Source organism: Gallus gallus, chromosome 1, assembly GCF_016699485.2.
Source record: "Gallus gallus isolate bGalGal1 chromosome 1, bGalGal1.mat.broiler.GRCg7b, whole genome shotgun sequence".
Taxonomy (NCBI): Eukaryota; Metazoa; Chordata; class Aves; order Galliformes; family Phasianidae; genus Gallus; species Gallus gallus.
Window position 1 is genome coordinate 102089489 of NC_052532.1, and position 12425 is coordinate 102101913.

General features: G+C 42.2%; 1 protein-coding gene and 1 long non-coding RNA gene across 2 annotated transcripts; both read right to left on the reverse strand.

The window, feature by feature from the left end:
- Positions 1–392: 392 nt before the first annotated feature.
- Positions 393–5884, reverse strand: LOC121109147. The gene is made up of 2 exons (XR_005849655.1): positions 2583–5884; positions 393–746 (listed from the first exon to the last, which is right to left on the reverse strand). It is a non-coding gene; the product is annotated as an uncharacterized LOC121109147 (long non-coding RNA).
- Positions 5885–6684: 800 nt separating this feature from the next.
- On the reverse strand, positions 6685–10397 carry LOC107051636. Its single transcript, XM_046900457.1, has 2 exons — positions 7774–10397; positions 6685–7743 (listed from the first exon to the last, which is right to left on the reverse strand). Exons 1-2 carry the CDS (start codon positions 10298–10300, stop codon positions 6923–6925), a joined length of 3348 nt encoding a protein of 1115 aa, XP_046756413.1. The 5' UTR covers positions 10301–10397; the 3' UTR covers positions 6685–6922.
- Between the last annotated feature and the right edge of the window lie 2028 nt (positions 10398–12425).

Below are 12425 nucleotides of genomic sequence, written 5' to 3' on the forward strand. Positions count from 1 at the left end.
TATATTTATGCTAATGGAAAAACAAAAAAGGCCCACCAGAGTTAATTATTATTACATTTTTATATCTCATCATTGATAACTGAAAGGGTTTCAGACCTTAACAGAGCTTCACCTGTGGCTGAGTATTTGGAAGATTTTCTACCACGTCTATCATTTCAGGTCTTACAAGATGAAAGCTCACCTCTTAGAAAGTTTTTCCCCCTACACATCTGCTTAATTGCTCTGAGTTCCAAGAATGTAGTTGTCTTTGAGACTTGTTTCTTCTTCATTGAGACTTTCGCTGACAGAAACAGGCTGTTATATTCACAGAAAGCAAGACTTTTTAACCTTTTCATCCATAGGAATGTCAGACAGATAAGTCTGTGTATTATGTACATTGATAACAAAATGTATAGAGTTTTACAAAGATATTTTATTTCACAGCAATCAGTTTCCAGGAATTTGGGTAGTATTTCTATTACCAGAATGAGGTAGTAAAGTAAAAATCAAGTTAAATGTGTCTAAAATTTTTTATCATACTTTCAGAGGAGGCCAGTCTTGTCCAACTCAGGATCTATGTAGATTGCTTGCATAGCATTTTAAAACAGATTTAATATTGAAGCACTAATTCCATAAGAATGCAATTCTCCATTCTTCTCCTTATCTCAGGATGCCTGTATGTCTCATATATTGCTTAAACTTCATGCTAAGTGGTGCATAAGTCTTGTGCTGGTGCACTGCCCAGGAATAAATTTCCCCCTAGATGTCTGAAAGGAAATAATTTTAAATTAACCTCTTTTCCTAATTGTGATTTCTTTAAAACAAAATCTTCCTTAGTTTGAACATAGTGGACCTACTTCATGAATTTCCCTGAGATACAATGAGTTTCACTGTAGCTGGAAGAGATGGGAAAACTAAAATTGTAGATGAATAAATACAAACACAAAACCAGGTCTTCTTTCTATGAAGGTCAATGGATGTTTTCGATAACATAGGCTAACAATACTGAAATCATAAGATGTTAGAACCATTTTAAATGCCAGTTAGGATGAAACAGCCAGAAGGAAAAATATATATATATATGTTTTCACCTATGTGTGAACAATGCATATCTGCCATTGTCTTTATTTTAAGGATGCTAGAAGATGGTGTTTGAACACTGTTTCTCTAAATTATCTAAATAATAGGATATCAGCCAACAACTAAGGATCTTTGTTTTATTGTTCCACATACAAAAATTTTACAGTCTGTCAGTTGTACAGCATCACAAAGGCAATGTGATGCTGAGCTATGAGTCCACATCTGTCTGTCAGGCATAGAACTTTCAGTTGAGCTGGAGGAACAGCCTTTGGGATGTCTTCTCAGAGTGACTGCTGCAGCTGCAGGATTGAATACCCTTACCATGTCTTTATTTTCACCAGTGACCAAATTCAAAGGCAACTAATTTATTCTGCTGGTATTGTGATGTCACTCAGTCATGAGAAGGAAAAGAATAAGGAGGAAAAAAAAAAAGGAGAAACATGAGACCAAACTGAAATCAAGCTTGTAAGACCATATGGCCCTACTAAAGTTATCAATGTCAGACAGCAAAGGGACAATCTGGCATTTCCACAGGTAGCATTCAAAAAACCCAGTCATAAAAGCAGATGTCTCTGGACAGCTTTGCTTCAGACAGGCTGAACCACGGGTATTGAAGGGTATTCCACATATGACAGAAGACTACATCTATTTAGATATATAACCCCCAAAATCTACACAGTACACATCGAGGCAACCCATCACCAGCTACTTCAGTTTGCTAAACTACCGCTACCACACCAGTTTACAAAATAATGTGGGGATAGCCACAATATCCATCTTGCTCTAAACTTCTGACAGCTGGCACTAGCAGATGTTTGAGAAAGACCTCAATTATAAAGTAACCCTTCAGTGTATCTTTCCAGCTTCTGTCAACTACTCATTAGATAGTATTTAGGTCATTGCTCTTAATAGCTATCATTGCATCTTTTGTGAGTTTGCCTTCTTGAAAACAGTTCTGTTTTTGTCCTCCACAAAAGGCAGTGGTAATATTATTCGAGTTTATGAGAAGACTCTTTCTGATTGTTTTGAATAAAATACTTACAATTGTCAGTAATGAGTCAACAGTTCAGTTAAAATAAATAAATCAATAATTAACAATTTGAATTATTAATTGTTATTAGTAGTTATTTACATATTATGTTTACATTTAAGTTCTCGTATGTTCTATGCGAAGAGTTATATAAAATAGCTTTTTTAATATCTGGGACTTAGTTGGATATTAAAATGACTATATATGAGAAACTTGTAACAAATTTTGCAGTTTCTTTTCTCTAGATAAACAATAAAATATGCTGACCTACTTTCAGATTGTAATTTTTGTTGTTGCTTTTTTTTTTTTTTTTTTTTTGGAGGCACAAAAAATGCTGACTTACTAAAAGCTTTGTGCTACCTCAGTGGAACAGTCTTAACTTTTATTGATGTTCAGCCAGCAACTGAAACAGCAATTACCATCTGCATGTGTTAGTACAGTGACAATCATGGCTTTGTAAAGTAACAAGTGGAGATTTTAATTGGCCACTTACCGAAAAATAAAATAATAATTATTAAAAAGATGAGAAAAAAGCCTTCTTGTTTTGCAGCAAGCTGGGAACATGAATTACATCATTTCCTTTCTTCTCATTTTGGATCAGTACCTGAAAAATATTACAACTAATAGCAAAAGAAAATGTTTGCTATTTTGTTACCTATTCATATAGACAGAAGAAGTTTCAAAAGATTTGTTTAGATTCATTTTCTCAATTTTCCACAAAGTTTCTCATTTAAGCTTTAGTAGTTGTTTCTGTCATGATAGGAAAAAAAAAAAAAAAGTTAATAAACATTAACTTAGAATATCTAAGGAACTCATTTGTGAAAACAAAAAAATAACAGGGAACATTCAACTTTGGTAAATAAATTGAGTCCTATCCTGTAAAAAATTAGTGGTTTAACTAGCCTTATCTCTTGATACGTGAGGGAGGGTATTATATCCTGACAAGAGATCACAGATAGTTTTAATAGATTCTAATGGATTCAAGCTTTTCCATAAGGAAAATTACACAGACTTGATTTATTCAAAATTAATTGGACTGGAAAAAGAATAGGCATGGGTTAGATTACACAGGGAGGAAGAAGTAATTTAGATGTGTTGAAGTAAAAAAACATGCTGGTAATAGAAGGAAAAGGAAACAATACCAGAGCCCTCAAGAACAAAGGAACTACTCATCCATTTGTGCTAATCATTCTAATGGAGGAAGTCTGAGGGGATAGCAAAGTAACACCTTCAGAAAGCACTGCTGAATTGTGTTGTTTTAATTTTTCAGAGAGAGAAATTTACTGCAAAAATTCAAAGGAAATTTCACTGCAAAAGAAAAATCTTCTCTCCTTTTTTGCTTTTGATGAAAAAATCACTGAAGTCCATGCCTAGCTGTTCCACAAGTGTATCAAACTGAGGTGATTCTTAGCTAGACTACATTTTCACAGAGCATTTATAACTTCCTTTCTCCTTTACACAGCTACAAGTGACAACACAAAATTGTTTTGGCTGATACTGCTAGTTAAAATTGAGTAATCAGTTAAGGCTGATATAATATAAATGCCGTAGGGATATCTCAAGTAAGTCTTACCTACACAGTAGGTCTTCTGTAGCAATAGGGTTCCTTTCTCTTAAACATAGACTAGAAAACAAGCTAGGAAATGTTCTTAAGTTGGCAATGGTTTAAATAAATTACATGAAATGATCTTTGTTATGAGCTGTATTAGGGCACACACAGCTTGAGTAGTTGGTAGGGTCAGATAAAACTCCATTAGTGCCTCATTGTAAGTGCACAGGAAACGTTGTAGTTCTGTTTCTATCTGGTAGTTACCACTCTAATGTGATTAATACCATGCCTGCATGATCTCTGCTGTAGTGTTAAAATGTCAGAAAATTCTTTCCCAAATTAAGTAACTGCAGTTTTCATTTAACAGAACTGCTTCACACAGTTTTATGTCAGCTGTTGTCCAAACAGCATATAAGTTTTCTGCCTTTTTCTTACTTGATCAAAATAATATTGAGGGTGGATATTTCAGCACTTTTTGCCTGCACAGTTCTAGCAATCACTAGTATGCAGTAATAGTTCTTTTTCTCTTCAAAATACAGTTCACAGGTTCTTCATCAATTTATTTTTTTTACCTAGAATTGTCTTGCAGTACGATCACAGAGATTCATTCTACTTTTCTCTCTTTTTATTATTTTTCTCAATTGTGCTGCAAGAACAAAAGAGAAATGTGACATTTCTGATGTGATGAAAGTTTATTCCACCAAAAACACTCTTCTGAAATATTGCTTAGTGCTATTTTCTCAGAATGCTTTGCAAAGAACTTTGGAAGAATTTTCTGAGAACTGAAAAGGCTTCATTGCCCAACTCCACCACTGTTTTAATATACTGTAAAATACTGCAAGTTTTTAGAACAGGGTGCTTTACCTGTTTTTTTTTTTTTTTTTTTTTTTTTTTTTTTTTTTTTTACCAAGTACAGTATCTAAGGTGTTGTTCCTTTTAGTTTTGGACTTCTTCATTGCCTTGGTCTCCACTAGTTACTGAGCGCTACTGCAGGTACCCATTTTTATTTATTTATTTATTTTAAATTTAGATCTGAAGAGCTAAATTGCATAGTGGCATGCTGTAGCAACACCAGTGCTTCAGTGTTTTAAAAGGTTTCAAAATGATTACTCAAAGGCCTACTGGCAAGAGTTCTTATGACCAATATGGAAAATACCCATAGAGTTGGACCTTTACATTCTGGTTTCACTTTGTATCGATTAGCTTTCATAGGAAAAGTAGCCATTATTTAACAGAACTTCTATTCTGCAGCATCTTTCCCATTTCACATTAGCCTGTGCATGTTTTAAAGTGAACTATTCTTTTGCATTATTGAAACTTAACTTAGTACCTATTTACAGCTATTTACTTTTAATAAAAGTTACAAAATTTCACAGGGTGTCTAATGTCTGAGATATCTGATGAAGATAAGAGAAGTACACCCCAAAAGTTAAATTAGAAGAAAAACTCATTTAGCTATAGGCTGTCTGGTCAATTTGCACCAAAAAAAAAGAACTACTTCCTTCTAGTGGCTAGCTAAACAGAGAATAGATGTGTCATCCAGGGGAATAAGTCTAACGTTTTTTGCACTTAAGTCATTTAAAAGTGCAATACAGACACAACACTGAGGACAAAGAATGAATTAACTTTGACCTATATAAGAAAAAAAAACTTCTGTTGAGTTAAAACTCAATGATATAACATACTGAGGATGCCAGATTTTATACTCAGCTAACTAGTGAGTCACATGGAACTAAACTGTTGTGTGACCTCTACACTAGGGAATAAGAGGAAAAAATGAGATCCTTACATATGTTGTTATTCACCCATGAGATCTCATTTGTGGTGATAAACATGATGCCAAGTACTGTACATTTATCTGCTCCATATAGCAGAGAGATAAAGAAAAGACAATAATAATAATAATAATAATGAAGTAAGGAGTCGTTTATGTGGTTGTATTATGTCCAGTGGTTGTATTATGTTTCTGGATAAGAACTTGAGTGAAAATTTTTTTAGAATCGTAGAATCATAGAATGGCTTGTGTTGGAAGGGGCCTCAAAGATCATCAAGCTCCAACCTCCTGCCAAAAGCAGGGCTGACAACCGTTAGAATAAATATTAGATATTAGATCAGATTGCACAGGGCCACATTCAGCCTGGCCTTAAACACCACCAGAGACAGAGAATCCACAGCCTCTCTGGGCAAACTGTTCCAGCACCTCACCACTCTCTCAGTAAAAACCTTCCCCCTGCCATCTAGTCTAAATCTCTTCTCCTTTAGTTTAAAAACATCCTCCCTTGTCCTATCACTATCTACTCTTGTAAAAAGTTGATTTCCTTCCTGTTTGTGAACTCCCTTTAAATACTGGAAAATTTTAATGAGGTGTCCCTGCAGCCTTCTCTTTCCCAGGCTGAACAAGCCCAGTTCCTTCAGCTTATGCTCATAGGAGAGGTGCTTCAGCCCTTGGATCGTCTTCATGGCCCTCCTCTGGACCCTCTGCAAAAGCTCCACATCTTTCCTGTGGTGGGGCCCCAGACTTAGATTTAGCACTCCAACTGAGGCCTCACAAGGACAGAGTAGAGGGGGACAATCATCTCCTTCACCCTGCTGGCCACCTGTCTTCTGATGGAAGAAGGCCCAGGGTACCACTGGCCTTCTCAGCAGCAAGAGCACACTGCTGGCTCATGTTCAGTTTTTCATTATCCAAAAGCCCTAACCCTTTCTTCTCAGCAGGGCTACTCTCAAGTTCTTCTCCTGGTTTGTAAATGTATCTGGGATTTCCTCAACTCAAGCGCAAAACCTTGCACTTTGCTTTTATGAATCTCATTATGCTCACAAGGTCCACCTTTTGATTTTATCAGGGTCTCTGTTGTAGTAGGCGTCTTGCGGGGGTACGGGATGTATGGGACAGTCAGTGAGTGCAGAGGCCTAACACAGGTGGCTGTTGCATGTAGTCTCCGTTCGCTCATCCGGTGTTCGTCCTCTGTCCACATGTAGGGCTTACTGCTGGGCGAAACCGACCCTTTACCAGGTCGGGGCCAGATGCTCACCCAGACCCCAGGAGTAAGTGAGGCAAATGGCGTTTATTGCTATAGGCTACGTGTTTAAATACAAGTGTTTCCTCCAATCACGAAGTTACACTTGGCACACACAAGTGGCATAACACACAGGTGGCATAGGAACCTGCACGCGTCACACCTCGTTTCCCTCGCTACGCCTACAACACACCTCGTTTCCCTCGCTACGCCTACAACATCTCCCCCTCCCTATGCCGATAGCTCCCGTCACATCGCGTTCGGAACCTACAGCTGCTCCCTAATTCTATGATATTTTATGCGTTCATCCATAAACTGATTCATTGTTCTCAATAGACAATTCTGAAAGCACTTGATTACACATGGAATGATAGCTAACAGACAGGCTATGACAAGCAAGGCAAACAGTAGCGTCTTAACACCTTTCGCGAGCCACCTTCCTAGATCACCAAACGTGCGCGTAAACCAATCCCCTATGGGATCATCTTCCACCCGTATCTTCTCTGTATGTTCCTTCATGGCTTGGAGCGCCTTGTGAATGGACTCACTATGATCGCTGAGATTGAAGCAACACATCCCTTCCACGTCTTGACACCCGTGTCCCTGCGCCAGGAGTAAGAAATCGATGGCTGCTCGATTCTGCAACACTGCGTGCCGGATGCTGCTCGTATCCTCCAGCATCGCATTCAATATTAAAGATGTTAAATTCGCTTGCTTAACCGACCAACATGCCAATCGTTCGATCTCCTTTAAGGCCTGTGCTGCTGCTATACCAGGAGCAAAGAAAGAAGCAAATATCCGGGCTGTCACACTCCATAGCTGTAGCTCATCACCGCAGTCAGGCGAGAGACGACTCAGCGAGCGCCTGCTACGGCGGTGACCCGTGATGTTCGGCCCATATGTTATCCAGGTGGTAAAGTTAGGAGAGAGCATAGTCAATTGTCCTAGATAACAGGGCCCTCCCAAGGCATTACGCGGGATGCCTTGCCAAGCCCTGTCCCCACAAATCAAGAAAATACCTGGTGGGAGTGCCTTAGCAGTCCCATTGTTCCACAACACCTCTGGCTGTTTCCCGAAGGTAAACCCATATGCATAATAATTCCATTCCGTTGTGCAATTACCACCGCAACCCGTCGTGTTGCTGGAACATTTTGTCCCGTTGCTGTACCCCGCTGACCATTTTCCCCTTTTTGAACCACACCAATTAGAAAGGTCCCCTCTATAGTAATGAGTCTCGTTACTGGTGAATCCACAATATCTACGACTTATTGAAAAACTCTCTACGTTTATTGGACTTACCATCGTCCATGATTGGTTGACATAGGGCCTTATAAGAAGGTCATCACTTTTCCATTTTGCTATGAAGTCACGCAATTCTGCTTCTGCCCCACCAGTCCCATTAAAATTCCCATCAAAATTGTGACAGACTCTACTGCGATTGTTCTCTTTATAGCACACCGAACCAAAGGTAACACACGTACGTGTTGTTCCGTTCTTGATCATCTGGGACCCTAAAATATCCAATTCTTGGGGGTCCCAAGGGAGGGTTGTATTTAGAGCCTGTATCAAGCATGCTGTTTGGCTGGCTAAATCGGCATCGTTATCGCAAGCAGTAACATTAGTGACGTATCCCTTGAAGGTGTTCAGAGGATACTGTGGAATGCCTATCTGTCGCAAGAAATCCCGCCCCAGAAGAGTTCCGGGGACACGCGCCACCAGTGGTGTAAGCAACGCCGGTTTCTCTAAGGAGCCATCCCTATTAATCACAACCGCTTGTACCTCATTGGTAGACCGCCGTGAGGGGGTCGCCCCTCCAACCCCCATAATAGACTGCGAGGCCTCCGCGGGCCACGAGGATGGCCATTCTGTTTCCGCGACCACAGTAACGTCGGCGCCGGAATCTATGAGGGCAGTGGCAGAGATAGATCGAGGGCCTTGAAAATCCGGCGGGAGGTTGGTACAAGAAATAGTGGCTTTCACCAGAGGGCGCTCATGGGTACTTAGAGACAGCGCCGCCATGGGTAAACTTAGGTGAGGGGCCCGCACCGATCGAGAAATGAAGTTGCCGTGCGTGGACGGTCTCCCGTTGTTATTTCCCTGGCGTGGAGGCCTACGGGCCCTGCATTGTGGTGCTGTATGACCCTTCCGCCCACACTGCTGACATGTTACACCTCCACCCGTGCCCATTCTGCATTGGGCCCTAATATGGCCTAACTGGCCACATTTAAAGCAAGGTCCTAACTGTCGGTCTGCACTACGATGGTCCGCCTCCCTACAGGCCATCATCACTCCTGCTACCGCCGCAGCTACCTCCCCTGCCACAGACGGACAGGCCTTTTGCTTATCTAGGACATACTTGATGGCCTCACCAGGGGTTTGGAGCCTCCCTGGCGCCGCTCGCAAAATCCCCTGCACCCCTTCACTGGACTTCTGATACAAGCAATCCAGGATGACGGGACCGTGAACCGCTCTGGGCAGATCCGAGCCTTCCACTGCCTTAATTAATCTGTCTGCAAACTCCTGAAACGGCTCTGTGGGGCCTTGCGCGATCTCTGTCCACGGAGTAGTGGGCTCAGCGCTCCTTGCAAGCTTTCGGAACGCGTCTATTGCAGCGTCCGTAGTCGCTATCAACTCTCCTGGTCTAAGTTGACAAGCTTGTGCTTGAGGGGTCAGCAGACCTGGTGCATTGCCCGTTAATCTCTGTATATCGGACCCATATATGGGGTTTCTTTGATCACCCTGCACCGTAATCAGCATTTGTTTTAATTTGGTATGCCACTCCTCTCTCCAGAGCGTATACTGCACTGGTTTCAACACCATGCACATTAAATTTTCAATACCATAAGGCAGCATTGGGCCCGATGCTGTGAGGGCCTCAAGGGCATTCATCGTCAATGGCGACTTCAGCCCTTTCTTTTCTACTGCCTCAATCATCCTTGCTACCCCCTTTGGGTCCAACGGGACCCAGATTGGGCCTCCCTCCTCCGAGACAACAACTGGGAGTGTATAAGTTGCCGCCAGGCCTTTCTGTGCCACTTCCTCTTTGATCTGCCCCCAATCAGTAAGCTTAAGTCTCCCCTCCCCCTTTCCTTTTGGGGATGGTCCCGTCCCCTGCTCCGATGTCGTTGCCAAGGAAGGATATAACGGCTGCTTAGGGTAGGGCGGGGGCGGCGACAGCGCAATAGAATTAGGAGGGGCCGTCGGCGCCGTTGCACCCCCCCCGAGCCTCTGCGACTCTTCTTTGTCCTTCTCGCAATCTTCCTCTCTCTCCGTCGCCGTTTTTTTCGCTGTCGTCTGAGCGCCGGTCTGAGCGCCGGTCCTGCAAAACTCCAAAGACCCGCTCCCCGGAGCTCCCTCCCCGCTCATGACCGCGCCAAGTTTGTGCTCTGCCCTGGCCGCCTTAAGGGCTCCTAACATCAGTCCCCACGTTTTAAGTTCCGTAGCCTTCTGACTGGCCATGGCGCGCTGGCATAGCGCCAAGGTGAGCAAGTCCCACCTACTCGAATCCAAAACGTGGCGGGGAGAGTCCAGCTCCCCCAGCTCATTTAACAGCGACAAAACTGTCGCGATCTCCTTCCGGGAAGGAGTAGATTTTCCACAGTAGTCCTTACAAAACTGCACAAGTACCTTAATGACTTGGTCCATTGTTACGTATGCGACCTGCCGCCACCTCGCAGGCTCTTAACCGCAATACGTCTTCCGTGCGCGACCTGCCGCCACCTCACAGGCTCTTCTCCGCGTCACGGGCACGCCGGGCAGCTACCCTCAGCAGACAGATCACGTCGGGGTCACCACTTGTTGCATGTAGTCTCCGTTCGCTCATCCGGTGTTCGTCCTCTGTCCACATGTAGGGCTTACTGCTGGGCGAAACCGACCCTTTACCAGGTCGGGGCCAGATGCTCACCCAGACCCCAGGAGTAAGTGAGGCAAATGGCGTTTATTGCTATAGGCTACGTGTTTAAATACAAGTGTTTCCTCCAATCACGAAGTTACACTTGGCACACACAAGTGGCATAACACACAGGTGGCATAGGAACCTGCACGCGTCACACCTCGTTTCCCTCGCTACGCCTACAACACACCTCGTTTCCCTCGCTACGCCTACAACAGGTGGCTAATATCATTGTTGCAGAAAGCAACAGGTCTCTCTGGTTGTCATCACTTCCTTCTGATGTATCAACCTCACTGCTTCTCTTGGGGTTATCAGCAAACTTGTTGAGGGTACACTCAATTCTTCAATCTGTTACTGATAAAGGTGTTAAAGAGTACTTGTCCTAAGAGAGAGCCTTTGGGGGACACCGCTCATTATGAGAATATAAAAAAAACTTGAGATTTGAAGATGAATAACCAGTATAGCAGCTGGCCCATCGGCATTATTTTACACTTCTATATAAAACTGCCTAACATATATTTCTAAGTTATGTTACTTACATGGTATGTAGCATAGTATAAATATAAAGTCTAGTTCTTCACTCAGAAAATTATAACCATACATATCTGAGGACTGCAAGTTAGAGATAAGTTTGTTAAATCAAGCCTAAAGTAATGGGAACCTTTCAATTTGATTACCAATACTTTTTTACTTCCTTTGGGAGTTACCTTCTGCAGGTAAGTTTTAAGTATTATAAAACAAAAGTTTTTGCATACAGATCGGAAATGAGGTAGAAATGTAAATTAAAAAAAAAAAAAATTCAAACCACTCTGCAAAGTAACCAAGCAACCAAACAACAGCAAAAATAAACTGTAACAAAACCAAGAAACAAATGTCCAAAACCAAATGTAACAATTATGTTTTGTTGTTGTTGTTGTTGTTGTTTTACCCTCTATTGCCTCTATTTCACTGTAGTTTTATTGATTTCATCTGAGCTTGGGGTCATGTGGCTGGAAAGCTGCCTGATGGAAAGGTGTTCTGATGGACAGTTGGCTGAATATGAGCCAGCAGTGTGCCCAAGCGGCCAAGAAGGCCAATGTCATCCTGGCTTGTATCAGGAATGGTGTGGTGAGCAGGACTAGGGAAGTTATCCTGCCCCTGTACTCGGCATTGGTGAGGCCTCACCTCGAGTACTGTGTTCAGGTTTGGGCACCTCAGTACAAGAATGACATGGAGGTACTGCAGCAGGTCCAGAGAAGGGCAACGAGGCTAGTGAATGGCTTGGAAAATCAGCCCTATGAGGAGAGGTTGAGGGAGCTGGGACTGTTTAGTGTGGGGAAAAGGAGGCTGAGGGGAGACCTTATTACTCTCTTCCAGTACCTGAAAGCTGTTTACAGTGAGAGCAGGGTAGGTCTCTTCTCACTGGTGACAGGTGACAAGACGAGGGGAAATGGCCTCAAGTTGTGCCAAGGCAAGTTTAGGTTGAACGTTAGGAAACACTTATTTACAGAAAGGGTGGTTAAAAACTGGAATAGGCTCCCCAGGGAGGAGGTTGAGTCACTGTTCCTGGATGTGTTTAAGAGCTTTTTGGATGTGATGCTCGGAGATATGGTTTAGCAGAGGGTTGTTAGAGTTAAGGTACTATGGTTAGTCTGCGGTTGGACTTGATGATTTTTGAGGTCCTTTCCAACCTGAGTAATTCTATGATTCTATGATTCTGTATGTTGAGACATGTCGTGACATGTCATAATATGACATGATGTGGTGTGAAGAGTCATGATGTGATATGTTGTCATGTGTTTCGACATGTCATGGCGTGTCATGGCATGTCCTAACATGTCATAAACATCAAATCATGTTAGCCTACTTTTCTCATAGTAGTATGTGGTATTGTTTTAC